Here is a 22,064-nt window from a genome sequence, read left to right on the forward strand (position 1 = left end):
CCATGACCCACTCCTGATCGTTGCTTCTTTTCCACAAACAACACCCCCAATAACCTTTCTACAAAAAAAAATTAACCCATCTGAACATTTTTTAGTTTTTTTAATTTTCATAACAGAATTACATCTAGAACATAACATTTCATTCTTAAGTAAACCAATTTCCCTTAAAAATTCTAAAAAAACCTCTTTATTTTCAATTAGTTTAAATATAAAAAATCTATTTAGGACTCCGGTACGTCCAAACGTTGGACGACCTGACGAAAAAGAAAAAGAAGATTCATTCAAAAATTTCAATTGATACATTTGGACAACATCACAAACCGAACTCATAATTAAAATAGAAAATTCAACTAAATTAACATTAAAAAACAACAAGAAAAAGAATACTCTAAAACAGAGGTTCCCAACCGGTGGTTCGCGAACCCCCAGGGGTTCGCGAGGTGCAGGAGGGGGGTTCGCGAAAATTTCGGTGCAATGGCGGATTTTTCCTAGTTTGTTAAAAAATTATAAAATATTCAATTTGCACGCATAGTTACTAATTTTTTTTTTAATTTGAAAACGCGCCAGACTCTTGTATTAAGTTCAAAAAAATAAAAAATCTTTCAGCGGTTTTATAATCTTGGTTAAAAAGAAATTTTCTCATTATTTTTTTTCGATAGACAACAAAAAGAGATATCCTTCCTTCTTTATTGCGAGGCGCCATGCAGAAACGATGTATTTAAGCTGTGGCGGGGATCACGATGACCTTAAAAAGGCGCCATCGCGTGGAGTCAATCAAACAATATACATAATATACATATGTCGAAAAAAATAAAGAATTCTCAAACAATGCATCATTAGGGGTATTATTTCTAATCTGGTTGAAATATAACTCTTGAATTTCCGTCGAATTCAGTCATCGAATAGCAGACATGACAGCAAAAGGCTCCAAACTTAAAATTTATTACTGGATTTTACCCATCTGTTCATTTTCAAAAATATATAACATCAGCATGCTCATAATTCTGGGGAAATAGTTGTTAACAGACGTATTTAGAGATACTTTAGAGATGCTTGAAAACAAGTGATTTTGTTTGCAATTGGTTTTGCTACGTGAACTTGCTACTCTGTTTGTGAAGTTATAATCGTGTTGGTAATTTTTATGATTTAATAACTTTCTGCTGTTATGGATCGATGGTTGAAAACTGGTGGTTTGGTTGAGCGACAAATGGACAAGCAGTCAATCGATCAACCCTCAACATCAGCAGTAACTTTCGAATCAACACAGGATATTGAAATAGATAGCTGTAATGAACTGCCGCCTCCCCCGACTAAACAGAAAAGTGAACTAGGGGAGAAAAAAGGAAAAAAGCGAAAATATGACAGTGACTATTTACAAATGGGCTTTTATTTTACTGGAGAAGAGTCTGAACCTAGACCGCTTTGTCTTCTCTGCAACGAAGTTATAGCGAACAGCAGTTTGAAACCGTCACTGCTGAGAAGACACCTCGAAACAAAGCATCCGACACACAAGGACAAACCTATCGAATATTTTAAAAGAAAATTGGAATATAATAAAAAGTGTAGCGTCTCTACGTTCCTGTTAGAATACAACGAAGATAGTAAAATGGCCCTTGAAGCTTCATATCGAGTCAGTTATAGAATTGCAAGATCTGGACAGCCACATACAATTGCAGAAAATTTAAATGGACCGTGTGCTAAAGATATTGCTAAGTGTATGCTGGGAGAAAAGTCAGCAAAAAAAAATTGACCTGGTTCCGCTATCAAACAACACAGTATCACGCAGAATTACTGATTTGGCAAGTAATGTGGAGAAAGAACTTGTGAATAGAATAAAAGAGAATAATTTTGCGATCCAGCTTGATGAGTCGACTGATGTAGCAAACGCTGCAATATTACTTGTCTATGTTAGGTATATTTTTAACGATACAATTAAAGAAGATGTACTATTTGCAAAACCTTTGAAAACCAACACAACTGGAGAAGCAATTTTCGAACTGGTCAACAGTTACTTTGAAGAAAATGGAATAGATTGGTCTTTGTGTGTGGGTGTGTGCACGGATGGTGCAAAATCAATGACAGGAAAATTTGTTGGCTTTGTGGTGCGAGTAAAGAAGATCAACGAGAAAATTGAATGGACTCATTGCTGCATTCATAGACAAGCATTAGCATGTAAGCGTATTCCCGCAGAATTATCCGCTACTTTGAATGATGCGGTAAAAATTGTAAATTTCATAAAATCACGTGCCACAAACTGCCGTCTATTTAACGCGCTTTGTGAGGAATTGAGAAGCCTTCATGTTACTTTACTTCTTCACACAGAAGTTAGATGGCTTTCCCGTGGCAAAATTTTGACACGCTTATTTGAATTGAAGTCAGAAGTCTAAGCATTTTTTGTTGATCATCCATTTCACTTGTCCACTTGCATATTCGATCCTCTTTGGATGCAAAAGCTTGCATATTTAGCTGACATCTTTTCAAAATTAAATGAATTAAATCTATCCTTGCAAGGTGCAGTTGTTAATATTTTCGTTGTATATGATAAAATTGAAGCTATGGTAAAAAAATTGAATTTCTGGATCCAATGCCTGGAAATGGGTGAGTTTTCTTCTTTCACTTCTCTTAGTAGTTTTTTATCAGAAAACTCAATGAAACTTGATGAAAGCGTTAAAAGAAATGTATGTGAATATCTGCAACATCTTGAACTAACTTTTGACGAGTATTTTCCTAATAGGCGTAACGTCCCTCTCTCAAACAACTGGATACGCAATCCTTTTGAAGGAAATCCATGCTTAGAAACCACCCTGACATTACCTGAAAAGGAAATGCTCATCGAGTTATCCTGTGATAATTCATTGAAAACTACCTTTAAAGAGCTCTCGTTAATTGACTTCTGGCTCAGTGTAAGAAATGACTATACCGTTTTGTCCAAAAAAGCAATTCGAATTTTATTACCATTTTGTACAACATATCTGTGCGAGAAAGGATTTTCCTCCTATACTTATCTCAAAGATAAATACCGAAGCAGATTGAAAGCAGAGTCTGATTTAAGACTCAAACTGTCAGACATTGAACCAAACTTGCAGTTTCTTTGTTCCGTCAAACAGCCACAAATATCGCATTAAGGATTTTTTCCCCAATTTAAAGTATGCTTTAAAAAAATAGTTGGTTTATAAAACTTCTTGTTTATAATTTTTCTTGTAGATGTAGTTTTAACTTTTTATTAATGTTTGCACTTAATGATATTTTACAATTATATTTTTGTTTATTGCAATCAAATGCTGCAAAATATGGAAAGCAAACATGCTGTTTTTTTATTGTTTCTTACATGTTACTTATTTCAACATCAGGGGGTTCGCGAACTTTTTTGCCTGTTCCAAGGGGTTCGCAAAGAGAAAAAGGTTGGGAACCGCTGCTCTAAAATAAAGTTTGAATTGAAACTTTATTTTAGAGTATTCAACTTAAAATCTCCCTAAGAGCGAAACATATGAGCACCTACCTCCTACCACACATACACGTGCAAAAAGACAAACTTCGAGAAACTACTTTCCAGCGTTCAAGTTGCAAAACCAGGGTTGCCAAGTTATCGTCTTATTGGCGATTTTCGTATCGAGCGAAAAATTAAAATCTCTCCAAGAGGGGGGCATATCAGAGGAGAGCCAATAGATATTCTTACATAAAAACAGTCTAAGGAGACTTTAAATTGATTACTACATAACAAGTTTTCAAGGAATACTTAAATGTATTTCAAAAGAAGAAACAAAATAGTACTGAAAAAAGAAACACTAAAACAGCATTAAATGCATACCCATTTTAAATTTTTGTGTATTTTTCAAACATTATTAGAATTAACCTTTGAAAGTTGATTGTTCACATTTAACTCGAGAGATTTTGGGTTTTTTGTATTGGCCTCAAAATGCGGATTTCCTTCGAAGAAATGAATGGATTTTCAGCAAATGAAAAGCGCACTGGCAGGTGCTCTACAAAGAAAACATAAGGAAAGTAAGTTATTGAAGTTCTAGTTGAAATCTGTTGAATTGCACCATTAAGAATAGAAGATATTGAATCACTGAAGTGACTCAGGATTATTAGGGTTTAGGCTGGCTGTCATTTAGGGGGTCATGGGGAGTCAATTGTCTCCCCTCTGGCTTTAAAAAATAATGGTTTTACATGCAAGTGGGCATAATTTTTGATGTTTTCTGAAAAAAATTGCACTGCTTGATCCCCCCCCCCCGAAAAAAAAAAAAAAAAACTCAAAATGATGGGCCTGTGTTCAAACAAAAAACATTTGCAAAGCTTAGTATTCATTTTCACTAATCTTAATCTTTGGTTCAAAACAGTTTTACCATTTGGTTTAAATCAAATGGTTATAAAAAATAAATAAAAAAAAATTGTTTTTTTTTTTCAATGTTTTTTTGAAAAACTAAATCGTTTTCTCCCAAATGTTTCCATAAATTTTACATGTGATTGGAAGATGTAAAATCTCATTAATGCAAAGCAACCAGCAAAACTTTAGAGATAAATTCCCAAATTTGCAACCTTTTTTTTTAATGTAACGCAAATTTGCTAAATACTTTCTTTTTATGGCATACCAACTTTGTTTTTCTTAAAGTAGATTGAGAAAAAATCCAAGTAGTTTGTTGTTGTTATGTATTCGTTTATTTTTCTTTCATTTCTCTTTTACATTTGAGGTAGTGAGAAGCAAAGGAATGCAAGTGGCAAAATTAAAAATTTAACCACTACAAATGGTAGGTGAACCTCTCCTCTGTCTTGGGGCAAGAGATTGTACTAGTAGTCCTGGTAGGTGCTGCTGAACAGCATGATTTAGAAAAAAAAATCAATGAAAGCCTACCTAGGATCTGATCTTTAATTACGCGTTTTACTTGAAACTTAAATAGTTCACTTGCATCCTTTTGTTTCTCACTGCCTCTTTCAAAAAGCACAAAAAAGCAGATTTCAGCCGAAACTTCATTTTTACTACCGAATTTGCTGAATTACTTAAGATTCATAGAGATAAATCATGTATCATTTAAGCAATCTGTAGTTGTAGTATATATAAATAAATTCTATAGAATAGTTCAATGAGGAGAGAGAAAAAAAAAACTTGGCTCACACTTTTTGGCTTCCAGGATAGACGATGCAATTATAGCAAGAAAAAAAAAGATGCTTAAATTTTGAAAGTAGAAAATATCCGCCCAACTGAGTGCTCTTATAAAAAAAAAATTAAATGCCAAATTTTCACCTTTTAAATAACTTTTTTAATCCCAATTTAATAGAAGAATAATGTATAATGGTAGAAGAATAAATAAACATTGATTTTTAATGTTTCAATGTCTTTATTATTGAGATGGGTTAAAATAATAATTTCATCATTTGGATTTGTATTGTAAAAAATAAGGAAATTGTATTCCTAAACGCATTAAACCAGGAGAAATAATTTCTGCAATGAAAAACATAATGGTTTTCCTAAAGCACATTTGTACTATTTGTAGAAGTCTTCGCAATGATGCATTACAAAGTTATTATTATTAGTTATTAGATGATCTGTAACTTTTTTTGAAAAAGGTTTAAACAAAATATGTGTTGGTCTTTTGATTTTTAAAATTGAAATGTCCTATATCAGACTTGTGATGCATTTATAGATACTGCAAAATACTTTCTTTGCTCAGAATACTTGGTTTTAATATTACTTTTATTTATAAATTTTTTGTAGAAAGCTATAATTATGAGGAAATTGATTTACAAGGTTTTATTCTTGGTTATTTATTATGTCTTTCTTTGATTATTATTCATTTTTGTCAAGGTCTGTGCATTAAATTTATGGTACTTTTTTAGTAGTTTAATATTTTCAAACAATATTCCTCCTATAAAAAGCTCTACTTATGAGGATGCAGAGTCGGAAAAAGGAGCACATAGCATTCGTTTAACAAGAACCAATTTAATATCTTAAAAACACTAAACAAGTACGAACATTGTAAAGAACTAAAAACAAGTAAAAGACATTCAAAGGTAAAACTACAGCATGACAAGTCAAGAGAAAAATGACTAGCTGCCGGCTGCAGCGTGCAGGCTTTTTAAAACATCAACACTGGCGAGTCGAGTTGAGTTGTACTCTGCTGGCGCTACAAACCAACTTCTACAAGAGGCGCTGCATACTCCCAATCCAGTGTCAACGGAATCTAGCTGGTAAACGCACCACACGACCTGAACATGTCATCCGCTCAGGCTCAGCAACAGGGAGTGGCTGTACAGGCCGTGGTGCGGATGACGGTGCCTCTGGCTCTTCATGGGCTATCACGTCCGGGTCACCAGATGCAGAGTCGGAAAAAGGAGCACATAGCACTCGTGTAACAAAAACCAATTTAATATCTTAAAAACACTAAACAAGTACGAACATTGTAAAGAACTAAAAACAAGTAAAAGACATTCAAAGGTAAAACTACAGCATGACAAGTCAAGAGAAAAATGATTAGCTGCCGACTGCAGCGTGCAGGCTTTTTAAAACATCAACACTGGCGAGTCGAGTTGAGTTGTACTCTGCTGGCGCTACAAACCAACTTCTACAAGAGGCGCTGCATACTCCCAATCCAGTGTCAACGGAATCTAGCTGGTAAACGCACCACACGACCTGAACATGTCATCCGCTCAGGCTCAGCAACAGGGAGTGGCTGTACAGGCCGTGGTGCGGATGACGGTGCCTCTGGCTCTTCATGGGCTATCACGTCCGGGTCACCAGATGCAGAGTCGGAAAAAGGAGCACATAGCATTCGTGTAACAAAAACCAATTTAATATCTTAAAAACACTAAACAAGTACGAACATTGTAAAGAACTAAAAACAAGTAAAAGACATTCAAAGGTAAAACTACAGCATGACAAGTCAAGAGAAAAATGACTAGCTGCCGACTGCAGCGTGCAGGCTTTTTAAAACGTCAACACTGGCGAGTTGAGTTGTACTCTGCTGACGCTGCAAACCAACTTCTACAAGAGGCGCTGCAAGGAAATGAAATTACAGTCAAACCCTGTTAATATAAACTTGCATAACGTAAAATTTCATTTAGCGAGAAAAAAATACCACTCCCCATCAGATAAAGCTACAAAATAGTGTTTAAATCAATCGCTTAACACAAAGAGGATTTAGATGAATTCCCGCATAGGACGAAGAAAAGTTTAAGGTCTTGGGGGAAAAGAAAAAATTAAATCCCCATCATTTTACATGAAATTACTTTTGAAAGTTGAAAGATCTGCACTTAGATGCAAGCGACATGGATGGCAGCGAGAAACTTTCTCTCCCTGTTGTAGGAAAGTAGTGAAAATCTCGTTGCTTCAAGAAAGTATGAAATTTAGCTGTAGGCTATGCTTACAGTAAAAAAACTTGGATGAACAGTGACATCTGTATGAAGTGGCTGATAAATCTGATTTAAAATTTCATTGTGAAAAAAGAAAAATTTGTTTAATTTTGGACAACTGTTCTGCAAATGTAGAGGTTTAACCCTCCAAGCAGCAAGCCCGAATATATTCAGAGTTATTTTTATATTAAAAGCGGCAGGCTACAAATATGTTCGAAAACTTTTTCATACTGAAAATGGCAAGCTACGAATATATTCGTGGCGGCTTTTTCGTTTCTCTCGCAGCCACTCTAGCGTGTTAATCAGAGGTGTGGCACAGTCCCTTTTAAACTGAATGGAAGCCCGTTGCTGTTTGACCTTGATGATAGCCAGCCTGGTTTGCAGAACTTTAGAATTTTAAAGACAAAACAGAGAGCCAAAAAAATGAACTTGACTTTGTTTCCGGTAAAGTAAAATTTTTCCCATCAAGGATTGCAAAGAATTCTCAGAGTTTCAAATTCAATCTTTCTGTTTCAACTTTCTTTTTTTCTATTAATATGGCAAAAAGATCACTAATGAATCATAAAATATTGTACCATAATACGTAAAATCTGTATCAAGAAATTAATTATTTATGCAGTAAGGAATGTACAAATTTAAAAGATACTACAGAGAAATCCCGATTTTACATTTCTCTCAAGGGACTGGATTAAAAATTTTAAAATACGGAAAAGCGTAAAATACGAGAAATGCATGAAAAGCAAAAATCAAATAGAAAAAAGTAAAAGTAGTGAAGTTGACTCTTTAAAATTGTATAATATCTGTACTTTACAAAAAGAACATCATTGTACATGACCATTTTAGATCAATTTAACACACTTAGTTCCGAATCCGGGTATTTAGGGTGAAAATAATCCATTATAGTGCATGTTTTCACAGATTTATTTTTCAAGTTGTGGATTAGCTTTAAAAAAGCTGAAAAGGCAACATTTTGCTTATTTTAGAGCATTTTTTTAATTTTTTACTCCTCCCATAGAACAAATAAAATGTTGGAAAATCATGAATAAAAATCTTTCTTTCCGCGTTTAATTAACGTTATTAAAGTACGGAAAATATGGAAAAATAAAACGTGAATTGCGGAGGAAACGTAAACTTGGGAGACATAAGATCAAGGTTTACTGTATAACACTAGCGCAGTCAAAACCTATTCTAGAGGGTTTTTTTTTTTGATGGAAAATACCTTCTGGAGGAGATTTTTTTAATGAAAAACTTTTTGATCAAACGTGAACTTCTGAAGGGTGCTGTTTGATCAGAACAGCCCTTTCTTAAGCATAAACTACTGTATTAGAAATTCGGATTTATGTTAAAACCAATGGCTCTGGGGGGGGGGGTTCACCCCCCACCCCCTTCGCTGCGCCACTACTGTATAAAAAATTGCAACTTTAAAGGAAAAAAAATAAAAAATATTTTTTACAAAGACGAAACGAAAGTTTTAAAAAATAAAGTAACTAAAAGAGTTCCATTTAATATCATTGGCAGTAGCGTACAGAGATTTTGGTGCCCTCCCCCCCAAATTCATAAGTGTGCCCCTTCCCCCAAAAGAACAATAATTGTTTTTTAATTTTAACATAGTGTTCATTCAGAGAGTGCGCCCTCATACCTTTTGCGCCCCCGATCCTCCTCACCACGAGGGTTGCGGGGAGTGCTCTGTACGCCACTGGTTATTGGTATTCAAAGTAAGATTGGTACTACAGTTTTACACCGAAGAATTAGTGAAGAAATTGTTTAAAAAATCCAGATAGAAGGACCGTTTTCAATGATAGTTTAAGTATTTTAGGGAGAAATAACCCCATGAGTCTCCCTAATTGCTACAGATGTTCATGTCTTTTAACTTTTCACCTCTTTAGCTTCTCAGAAAAATGTTAACGGTTAAGAAATGCTACATTCCATTCGAAATGAAAATAATGACTTTCCATTCTTCGCAAAATATATTTAAGAACTTTTAAGTGCACTACTCTGGCTAATACTCGTTTGATCGAACAGTATGTGCAGTAGCATAACTATTTACAGAGGTTGGCAGTGAGTGGCTCTCGCCAGGGGAGCGGCATTTCAACTGATTAAAAAAAAATTTTTTAATCAGTTTTCACTTATCCGCTGTTATGGTGCCACTCTATTCCGCAGATATTTGAGAATTTACAGTACATGTAATATATCAGGGCTATGGCAGAACTACATGCTGCTGACACTCGCTGGTAAGATAAATTTACTTTATATCTACTAGTTTGTTAACACTCTCAGCTTAAATGAAATAACATCCGACTCCAGTTCGGTTCTTCACTAATCCAGACTGATGATAACCGGGCTGTCTGGTATATTGCATGCTCCATAATATTTTGCTCAGAAAGATTCTTCATAAAAAGACAGGAAAGATGTTTTTTTCCGGGTAGTTGAAAAATAATAACAATGTTGAATAAGTAAAAGATTAAAGGTAAATAAGAAAGAAAGATTTTTGAAATTGAAAATGCAACTATACATTGTGTAGTGAATCAAATTTATAAAGCAACTTTATCCTTGTCAAACATCAAAATTGTTTTATTCATGGGAATTTTTCCAAGTTGGCAGGTACGCAGTATAGTAGATGGATCTGTATTACATTGCGTAAAATTTTATATTTTTATTTTCTTCTTATACTTTTCAAATCATTCGATATATATCATGATATATATATCACAATACATATCCAACATTTATTTTGAAAATATCATGATATTTTCAATATTTATCTTTTCAACTACTTTATTTTTAATATAAAAAGTTTTTCAGTTATAATTTTGTTATTCATTTATTATTAAAAGTAACTAAAAAGTTATGTACTATATTTTTATGATGTATTAATACATTATTAATTTGACAAAGTAATGTAATATTCCTTTTTTATTTCATATTCATAAAATTATTATTAATGTCACAATTTTAATTCATATTAAAAGTGCATAGTTAAATATTAAACATTGGTCAGAAAAAAGTGTCTTATAGTTGCACTCCGACTAATTATTATTATTATTTTTAATTTCTGAATCATACAACTGTGTAAAAGTAGCTAACAGAAGAAAAATGAGCAAAACAGCTAATGCTGAATTAACTCCATTAAAATTGATAAAAATGTTAAATGAAGTATTAGATATAAATAATGAAAGAAACCTTAATTTTAAGTCTACATATTGTAATAACAATATAAGAAAATAGTGATTTGAGGATACATTTACTATTTTGAAGACTTTAGCTTGTTCTGATTGAAAATATTGGATATTTATCAAAATATCCTATATATATATCAAAATATCATGATATTTTCGAACCCTGCTTACATATCATTCTGATTTGTGTACAGTTGTAACATTTAATTTTTTTTTTTTTTTTTAGAAAAGGAAAAGATGAATCATCCATACAGAGATAATATGAATGCAATGAGGCCTCAAACATCCATGTACAGTAGTCAGCAAAGATTGATGCACCAAAACAAGCCTTATTATCCTCCTAATTCTCAGCCATGGCTTTCTAACCAAGAATTTATGACTTATGGAAATAGGACTTCTCAAGTAAACCAGCCGTATCTTATGCAAAATAGTTCATATCAAAATTATAACATGCCTCCGTCACAGATGCCTTTAAAAGATATGATTAGTCAAAATCCATTGCAGCAGATGAATCGAAAATTTGGTAGTTCTGTCAACCAAGATTTAATTAAGGACCTTGAGCAATTAGTTTCAGATCAAAGATACCAACCTAATAACTTTCATTCAGCTCCAATGAAAGAAATTCATTCAACGGAGAGGAAAATGTTGAGACCTTCTTACGGTGAAATTGCATCAAGCAGCTATCCCATCCCTAAATCCCTTAATGAGCATGATATATTAAATCAACTTAAGACTTCATCAGCTGTAAACTCTTGTTCTCAAATAAAAGAACAACATTCTTCTTTTCAAAATGATATGAAATCTAGTTATGGACAGCCAGATAATTTTGGGAATGTCGGCCATTCATCTGGCATTAACCAGCAACTTCGGCTTCAGAATAATTTAATCTATGAAAAACCTAATTCTTTTGCATCGCCAAATAAATATTCTCAATCAAAGAATGCATATTTTGATCAAAAAAATTCCTCCATTTATCAAAACCAAGACAATTTGTACGGTGACCTACCAAGTCCTGTATCTGTAAAACCTCTGCCTTTAAATGAAATTACCTCTGAAAAAACTTCACATTTGTTTGAAACTCAGAAAAGTTACCCTTCTAAAGAAAATATTTCATCTCAGAGTGTATCTAACCAAAATATGTGTGATTTATTTCCAATTAGCATGCCATGCACTGCTCCATTTCAAACAGGTATGACAACTTGTTCTCCTGTATCTACGTTGCAAAGTACTTTGAGTTCGTGTGCTTTTAGCAATGTTTCATCGATTGCACCTGTAAATACTAAACAAACTTATAGTTTTACATCTGATGAAACTAGCTGCAATGCAAGTGGATTGTCCACTACATTCAAAACAGATTTTTCCAAAGCAGAGACAAGCGTTTCTTATTCTGATGTTCACTTTTCGGAACATTCTTTCAGTAAAAATCTTAATACTGAACCCTGTTATTCTTCACAAATGTTTTCTACGTCTGATATTGACCAGAATACTATAACAACGTCCAGTGGTGTTTATTCAGTTCCTGGTTTAAGTCCCTGTATAGATGCTGATTTGAACAAAGACTCAATTGAAAACAAAATATCTGACAATGCATTTGAAGACAGTGAGTGGTTGAAAACTCATGATATTCCATTTATTGCGGAGAAAGATGAGTCTCAGAAAGAAGCTGCCCAAACGGATGGCTTAAGTGATCTCCTGTCAGAACTTTCCAATGACCAAAAATCATTAGAAGAGCTATCTGATAGTGTGCTAAATCCAATTTCACAGGTATTTAATACACAACTTTCTCTCTTTTTTTATATTTTATTATTCTCTTATAACATAGCATGGCAATATTTAGTTCTTCAAATTCGAATTAAGAAAAGTTTTCGAAATTTTGCCTCAATCCCTTACTATGATTACTTAAGGGAGGGTGGCCCAAAGCGCTGGGCCGTGTCCAAGGGGAGGGTTTTAGGGGTTAAACCCCTCCCATTGGGGTAAACATAAAAGGCCAGACGAAGAACATGAATATTTGACTTTTTATTAATTTTAATGTGAAAGTTTGTGTACAGCGCTTCTAAAAACAAAAAGAAAAAAAAAATTTCTCAGGAGTTTTTCTGCAATTAGGTCATGATGGATTTGGCATTTGTTGCAGCTATGAAGATGATTGTGTTTGGTAATGTTAATTTGCATTTGCAATAAGCTCTCTCTTGTTTAGTTTATTAAGCACTAGTGGTACCCGCACGGCTTTCCCCGTAATAGAAAATTAAAAGGTCTTTTGGTTCGCCTGCATATTTACAAATAATGTATGGTGAATTTTCTCGCCAATTGGCTTACACCATGTTATGGTTCCACGTTATGATAATTTCGTAATTTACTCGTCCATTCTATGATAAATTTGTTCTTAAAATTGGAATAGAAAAAGAACCACATCGAATTTTCAAAAAATCGCTTCAAGGTGCACACCCCCATGCTACAAACTTTCTGCCAAATTTTATGAAAATCGGCCGAACGGTCTAGGCGCTATACGCGTCACAGAAATCCGGACAGAGAGAGATCCTGACAGACAGAGATCCGGACAAAGAGACTTTCAGCTTTATTATTAACTAGTGGTACCCGCACGGCTTTGTCCGTAATAGAAAAATTAAAAGGTCTTTTGGTTCGCCTGTATATTTACAAATAATGTATGGTGAATTTTCTTGCCAATTGGCTTGTACCCATGTTACGGATCCATGTTATAACTTCGTATCTCGCCAATTGGCTTGCGCCTATGTTACGGTTCCACGTTATGATAATTTCGTAATTTACTCGTCCATCTTATGATAGTTTTGTTCTTAAAATTTGAATAGAAAAAGAACCACATCGAATTTTTAAATTCGCTTCGAGGTACACACCCCCATGCTACAATCTAACTGTATGCCAAATTTCATGAAAATCGGCCGAACGGTCTAGGCGCTATGAGCGTCACAGAGATCCAGACATCCTCCAGACAGAGAGTCTTTCAACTTTATTATTAGTAAAGATAGATTATTTCAGAATATAAAACCTGATATGCGTGCTGCATTATAAAAGAATGTGTAGCCAATTTCTAATTCTAATTGCAATATACCCCATAGTAAACAGATTTGATTAAAAAGAAACGAACAAGGTTTCTAAAGAAACAAATAAGGTGTGATTAAAAAGAAGGTATAATACTGTTATCATTTATGCAGACAGAATCATCCTTGGGAGGTAGGATGGGGGCAGAGCAATCCTTACAGGTATAGAAATGCCATACTGATATCGAAAATGTAACTTAAAACTAAAGTTTGTAAGACATTGAACTCCCCCCCCCCTCAGATTAAGATTTAGAATTACTAAAACCCCTCCCTTTATGAAAATCTGGACACGGGCCTGCCAAAGCGGGTAGGCACTTGTATGTCTCTGCATGATGTGCAAGTGACGATGCCATTGAGAAGAGATATAATGGAGGGAGTGTGTAAAGACTTTCATTCGTGAAGCTCAGAACCCAAGTCACATAATAGATTTTAAAGCAAAGCATTGTTAGAAATCAGGTTTCTCTCACTTGTTTCACACAGAATGTGCCAACCATTCGTCATTGAGGATTCACATGACTTGGGGTCTTTGGATCAGCTTTTGCTAAGCCAATGATTGCACTTTCTCCCTCCATTTATTCCTGCTCTAAGGGCGAAGATGCATAAGTATTTCGTGTTTACCTGAATACCTCAGAGTTTTAATCAATGACAGCAAAGCAGCGCAGAAGCGGCATGTCGTAACCAGACTTAAAATACAAAAAACCAAACATTTCTAAAAATAATTGAAGTTATGCAACTTATGATTAACTGAGGACTAGCTTATTTTTTTTATTGTCAATAATATTACGTTATTCTGACACCATTCACCTATAAACTACAATAATCATTCCTTTTTTTTAAATTATTAATTTAAGGTTTTAATTATTGAAATTAAAAACATGATTTTGGACAAAATGGGTTGGGCAAGGCGGGTATGCCCGCTTTCTATATGTTTTCTTGACAAATGTACTGATTAAGATTTTCTACTTAAATAAGGTAAGTATAAATTTAAAAAGTCATTTTTTATGATAGCAATTAGCTACTCTGTTGATTTAACCAATTATTTCTTCAGGTTTTATAAACAAACTAGAGGACCGACCCAACAGACGTTGTTCTGTTCAAACTTTGTAAATTGAAAAGTTAAAAATCTTCAATCAACTATCAAGTGTTTGAACCGTTATGTTGAAAAAAATAAGTAAAATAAAAATGTTTTAAGCTGCTTGGTGTCAGAATGTGTACATTAATTACAACTTGATTTTTCTAATGCCCACTGGACTGTTGTTTTATTAACTATTTTTTCTCTTGTACTTGATGGTTTGTTCCTTCAGCCGTACTCAAAGGATAAGAAGCGTCCTTAGATATTAAGTGTAAAAAACTAACCACCGATCTAGAACAAACGGAAAATCCCGCTGCAACACATCTCCCATATGAAAATAATAAAACAATCGAAAGAATATAGTTTGAAAAAATGATAAAAGTAAAAACAGTTCTCTGAATAAGCGAAAATCACTCCCCCCCCCTATGTAAAATAAACGTTCTTCAATCAAAGTGATGAAACACTCTTTAAAAACGAAAGACAATTCTTTGCAATTCGAAATATTTCGCCAAATAAACAAAAAATACAATAAATTACATTAACAGTAGCTTTAAAATGTAAACAAATGATGACGCAACTCTATTGTTTAAAGCCAAAGTCGCCAAGCCACCACGTTACTGTAATCCAGCAGGTCAGTGAGCGAAGCTAACTCCAACCGATTAGCAGTCTGATCTTTTGAACGAAAACTTTTAAAACTTCAAATATTGCCCCCGGTAGCAGAAACTGCGAGACACGAGACGTGCGTCGCAGATTTTTCAGCGGCCTGCAGATAATTTTACCAAAAAACAAAAGGAAACAAAGAAAAAATAAGTAAATGAAAGAAAAAAAAGAAGTACAACTTTTGGCAAAGATCGTTTTTTGACCGGAAATGTGATGGATGCTTCAGCATTTCAGCTAGAAACATAGTCGCCATATTTGGTCATTCACAAGATCGAAGTATTGATAAGATGCATATAAGTGCCAAAGTATTCAAAAACAAAGCAGAATTGGATGTTTTTTTTAACTGAAAACTAATGAAAATAACTTAAAATGTGCAGCAAATTCAGTTTTTTTTTTCTGATTTTGTAAATTAATTTTTTTGAGAAAATAAAAATTTTTTATTTAAAATTTCAAGTTAAAAATTTATACCTTAATTTTTGGCATTGTCGCCATGTTTGGTCATTTCCAAGATGTTGGTACACAATACTCTTTAAGCGCCTACGTTTTCATATACAGAATCAGATGTTATTACAATTATGCAAAATTGCCATTTTTTTTCGGATTATTATCTTGAGAAATGCAAAATTTTATATTTTGAATATTATCGTATCTTCATTGCTTTAGAGGCTAATGTGCTAAAAACTGATTATTTCATATTAATTGTAGTTTTTTAAGGATTTTGAATCTATTGCCACTTTTATGTAACAAATTGAAAAGTCTATTTATAATCATGAATTTGACGCCATGTTTGGTCATTCGCAAGATGGAAATAGACGAGACTATTACTTGCCTAAGTTTCCAAAAACAGAATTGGATGTGAACCTCAATACAAACTATTGAAGCTAACATAAAATGTACAATAAATTATGTTTTTTTTAAAAATAATTTTCATGAAAAATGTGAATTATTATTTGCACAATTGTATTTGATTCTTATTGCTTTGGAAGCTTTGCCATAAACTAAAACATTCATCTAAAATGTAATTTCCTGCCAACTTCTCATAAAAGAGTCAAAATGAATAAATAAATTAGTAAATTTACTGATTTATTTATTTATTCATGTTTTGAAAAAAAAATATTCAAAAACCTATTTTAATTTAAATTTCCCATTTTTAAATGAATATGATTGGATAATTTTTTTTCATAGTGTGCACAGTTCTATTTATTTTTATGAAAGAAGTGAAAATTTCTCCCCTCCCCCCTTTGTACCTTAAAACTCGGTGACAGTGATGAGCACTATTTTTTTCGGGTCTAGTTGCCACTGGCTAGTTGGAAAATTCCTGAGACAGAAAATGAACAGAATTGAAAATTTCTGCTACTGGAATATTGCCTAATTTGTTCTTTTCACCAAAGATAAAGATCTTCTACTGCACTGATCTTTTGTGTACAGAACTACCCTGTTATAATTTATCTGGACAAAAGTAAAATTTGTTTCGTCTTTAAATTCCATCATCTTTTCCTTTAAGGATTATCAACTAATCAGTTTATTATTAAAGTATTCTTGACATTGGTGCCAAAACTCAGATGGATTTGAGCCGAGAAACAAATGTTGCTGGGGACGGTACTTTCTGATCATTTGGGTTAGGAAAACCTAGAGCACCGATTTGGTCACATGGTTCAACTACGACAACAGAACACACGTTTTGTGTGAACTTTACTTTACCAGTACTTTACTTTGAAATATATCTCGGGACCTAAAATCGTTATTTTCAAGAAATGAAGGCTTCACTCTCTCTCTCTCTACATTTTATCTATTCTCAATTGACATATCACAGTAGGAAATTTTATTATAAAAAGCAGAACTAGCTTTCTTATTGTTCTTTGGCTATGAGTTAAATATTTATTTCAGTTCTCGCTCAACAATAGATTAAAATAAATAATAATCATTTGGGAGGTATAGCCATCCAATTTTCTAAGTAATTAATAAATTAATAAAAACATTTCCGATTCGATCCATCGTGTTTTGAAACCATGCTTACCACAACTTAATTACACACAAAAAATTTAATCAAAATTGGTCCAGCCGTTTAAAAGCCTTATGGTGACAAACGTCCACACAAAAGGTTTTTATAGGTAAGATATGCTGACTTAGGTTTTTAATTTAAATTCTATAAGTTTAATTTTATTTATTATTTTTTTTATAATGTCAGTTAGCTAGTCAGTTGGTTTAATCATTCATTACTTCATATTTGACTGACAAATGTACCAAATCACAATTAGTTAAGCTTACCCGCTTTACCTGAATGACTTATCTGCTTTGGGTCCCCTGGTAAAGCAAAGCGGGTTTTTCGAGTGTTTGTAATGTTTGATAATCTTACTAATATTATATATGCGAAAGTTTGTCTGTATGGATGTATGGATGTTTGTTACTCTTTCATGCAAAAACTACTGAACGGATTTTGATGAAACTTTACAATAATATAGCTTATGCATCAGAATAACACATAGGGTAGTTTTCGTCCCGTTATGGGGGGCAAAACCCCCTTAGGAGGGCAATAAAACACAATTTTTGTATAAATTCTCTAATATTGGGATGAAAAAATACTTGCACACATTTACATTATATGTCCATCGAAAGCTCTGATTTTTCTGCTGAAGATGGCACCTGTTCGAAATTTCTAAGTAGAATAAAAAACGAGTTATGAGCTTTTTAGATCCATGTTCGGAGGCTTTCCTCAACTCAATACAGTATTTAGTGTAACATCTCAACTCCCTGTCGATAACAACAATCGTTGTATTGTTGACTTTCTTTGCTTTTCGTGATTGTTCAAGGCTTTTCTTAAGTCAAATCTTGAAGTAAGATTTTTGCACAAGATTGGCAAATAAAACATGATTTGGCTGATGATTTTCCATTTAAACGGAACTTTAATGTAATTAATGGTTTTTATTATTATTTATGCTGATTGAACACTTACTCATTATCCAAACAACCAGCAGATCGCCAAAATTTTTGCAGAAAGATTTCCGTAGCTGATGCATCTGGCAGTTTTTTCAACGTTGCTGTTTTTGAAGCCGAAGACTACGTCATAATGTTTCTCAGCTTTCACCATGTAAAAAAAATATCGCCAATCAAAGAATTTTCAAAAGACTTTTTTTACTGTGTTAAATAATCCAGCAACAAAATTAGGCAAATCCATAAACAGCACAAAAACTTCCATTAATTTTCCTTTTTGCACAATTTCAAACAATCACCAAATTTTATTACTTATTTTGACAACATTTCAGATGAAACTGTTTAGCGCCATTTTATGGTGACCAAAAATATCTCAGCATCTGGCGACGATATCTCTGTAACGAAAATTAATATCATATCGTTTTACAAAGTAAGGAAAGAATGGGGGAGCATCATCGAAGGTACCCCGAAACGACTTTCGCAAATTCGGTAAAATCGCACCAAGAGCCACAATGATTGAAATTTCCCGAAATAACTAAAGCAAGTATAAGAGGATTACGAGCGCAGCTACTTTTTTTTAATCACTTCGTACTTCATTAGTCATACAGAGAAGGTTTTAGACTCCATGTTAAAAAAAAGTATCAACAGATTAATCTTTTTAAACATGAGAAGATTAATTTCATGTTTTTTAAATTTGTATATGCTTAAATATAGTGCTTTCGTTTCTAAATCAATACTACTTTGTTCTTTATACTTATTGCTATTTTAGTTTTATGGGTAAGGAAGAAACTCGATTTTTAATCACGTCAAAAGGATGTGTTTTAAATTCTTTCACTTAAAACAGAAAACAAAAGCAAGTAACGATATTTTCTAATAATTATTACTGACCCAGGCAACGCCGGGTATTTTTGCTAGTAACTAAATATTAAGCTTGAAATAATGCAACAATAACTTTTTATTTTGAAGTTCAAGATCCCTTCTGGGAAATAAAATCAAAATTGGTATTATACATAAAAAGCCAAAAACTACAATTTCCGATTGTTTGTCGTTAACCTAAACGCTTTCGGCCACCCTCCTCTATACCTTTTTGGTTAAAAATATTCAGATTGCAAGATATATCAGGGAAGGTAGGTAGATTGGTTCAGAAGAATTTATTTGGTGTTTTTTAGTTGTAAAAACTGTGCCTAATTTTCAAACTTTTGGTTTATAGTCGTGGCATAACTATCCAGGATTATAACACTGCAAAAAATAAAATAAGGTGACCATTGCAAAGACATTGCAATTTTGTTGCAAAATGGGATTTGTGTAAATCTGCTCCACTTAGATGGCACATTGATGAAACTAATGGGACAGTTTCACGCTGATTAATCATTCTATGTGAAATCACACACCTTAAAAGGGAGTGCTCACAGGTTATATAACAATATTCTGCAGGTTCATACCCATTTACTAAGTGGTATGAAAAAACCAAATTTTGACCCTCTAGCTATTGTAGTTTTTTAGGTATAAGGGGTCGAAATTTTAATGTTTTGCTCCACATGCACTGGCTCATACTTGCCTGACCATAACTCTGGAACAAATAAAGTTAAAAACTTGAACTTTATATATATTGAAAGTTTGCATTCAGAGCCTTGAAATAATATGTTACTTGATACAAAAAAAAAAAAAGTTTTCATTTTGAAGGTCATTTGAATTGACCTTTGACCTTGAGTGTTTCCAAAAGTTATAATTTTAAAAATCTGAAATAAATATATTTTGTATACACCATTATTTTCTTTATTTGTGCTAAGTTTCATGTTGGGACAACACTGGGATCATGCATAATTTAACAATTTGTCAATTTGAAGGTCATTTGAATGAAATTGACCTTTGTTCTTAAGTATTCCAAAAGTTATAATTTTAAAAATCTGAAAAAAAAAAAAAAAAAAATTATATACACTGTTATTTTCTTTATTTGTGCCAAGTTTCATGTTGGGACAACACTGGGATCATGCGTAATTTAAAATTAATGTTACTTTGAGTGACCAAAAATCAATTGCCATCAATTGAAAGTCAAATGTGTGTGCCCAAATGCGTCATAATAATGCTGATAATACAACATTAGAAAAATGAAAAATTCATTCAATGCGATGTACAATGAGTAGATTAAATAAAATAATTATACAAGGTTCGCCTTGCAGTCAAACTTGACTTAACAGTTCAGGGGTCTGGCCAGAGGATATTTGGGTCCGTTAACGGACCCTTCACAAAAATCCGATCAACCAAAACGGACCTTTCACAAAATCCTGATCAAACAAAACAGACCTTTCACAAAATCACGATCAAACAAAACAGACCCTTCACAAAATTCTGATAAACAAGATCGGATCTGTCACAAATTGTTTATTGAAAGAGCAAATCTGAAAGCAAAGTAATGCATATTTCTGTGTATAAACCGCATATTTCTATGTATAAACCGATAATTTTTGGAACCTTTTTTTAAGTCAAATTAGAGGGATCAGCTTATACAAAATCGGCTAATTTTGAAAAAAAAAAGAAAAAATCGGCACTCTTGCGATGCTCCGATGCTCCTGCAAGCGATAAATAATTGCTACTGCCAAATAAATATAATGGTTGTTTGTTTTATCACAGCTAATTAGCAGCGGTGTTGTTGTAAACTTTTCTGAAAAGGCATTGGTAAGCACTTTTCTCTGCTCATGATTTAATAAACAATAATAATATATATCTGCGAAATGAACTTAGAACTGCAAAGGGATAGTAAGGGTGAGGAAAAAATATGATCGCTTCAGATAGGGTTACCAACTTCAAAACTATCACCACTTAGCGGCTGGTGTTGAACCTTTATAATGAGATTAGAAAATACTCTCATCATTTTGTTGCTTGTCAATATTTGCGTTTTTACGGTGGGTGCGGGTGCGATGTTTAATTGTTATTTTGGGAGAAAATTATATGGGTTTTGATTTTTCGATGCTAACAAGGATGATTAACTTTAAGTAAACTCTTTTAAATGCCGTTTTTTTCCTATAGATGTCTACATTTTGAAAAATGCAATCTTTTAACATCCGATATGAGAATCATATTTTGTTCTTTTTTCGAGCTAACTTCGCTTTATTAGGATTCAGATAAATAAAAAGTCTCTTTATTTCTGTTAGAACTCTCATTTCAAGTTTTTAAAGCAAAATTCCATTTTCTGTTCCGAGTCAAAAATTAAAACGCTGAATAGATGGTTTATTTTATTTTATTATTTTTTTTTTGGGGGGGGGGGGGTCAACTGTGTTCACAGATATTAATGATATGTTATCATAGGACTCTAAAATGCAATTTTAAAATAATTTTATCAAAAATATTTTTTTTACAAGCCGTTTTTATACTTTTGATGCCTTCACTTTGAGAATTGCGATCTCTTTGCATCCGCTATAGGAATCCGATGTTTCGAATTTTTGATGATTATTACGCTTTGTTAAGAGGTAAACAATTGAAATATCTTTTTATTTTTGTTAAAATCACGGAATTTATAAGTTAGAAACGAAATTTCGTGCTTTTTAAGAGTGTCTTGGGTCAAAAAGTTGAATGCTGAACCCTATTCTGAATTTTGTTTTATTTATTTATATTTTGTTACAATTATTTTAAATACTGTACAGAAATATATCTAGTATAATTTAACATAATGCAAATTGGTAGATAAATATTGATACTTGAAAGAGCGATGCCCCCCCCCCCACGCCAAATATCAGAAAAAAAAATCCAGAATGATTTTCTCGTCATAGAAGAAAACACTCAACTTTAAGTTTAATTGATGCAGTT

The 22,064-nt window shown here is 33.1% G+C and overlaps 1 protein-coding gene across 1 annotated transcript in view; it reads left to right on the forward strand.

The window, feature by feature from the left end:
- The window catches only part of LOC129229437 (uncharacterized), a 118,605-nt gene that overhangs the window by 2,644 nt on the left and 93,897 nt on the right, over positions 1–22,064 (forward strand). The window contains exon 2 of the mRNA XM_054863748.1: positions 10,750–12,287. Coding sequence (XP_054719723.1) covers positions 10,761–12,287 — 1,527 coding nt within the window. The 5' untranslated portion in view covers positions 10,750–10,760. The remainder of the gene's footprint in view (positions 1–10,749; positions 12,288–22,064) is intronic.

Source organism: Uloborus diversus, chromosome 1, assembly GCF_026930045.1.
Source record: "Uloborus diversus isolate 005 chromosome 1, Udiv.v.3.1, whole genome shotgun sequence".
In the NCBI taxonomy this organism is placed as follows: domain Eukaryota; kingdom Metazoa; phylum Arthropoda; class Arachnida; order Araneae; family Uloboridae; genus Uloborus; species Uloborus diversus.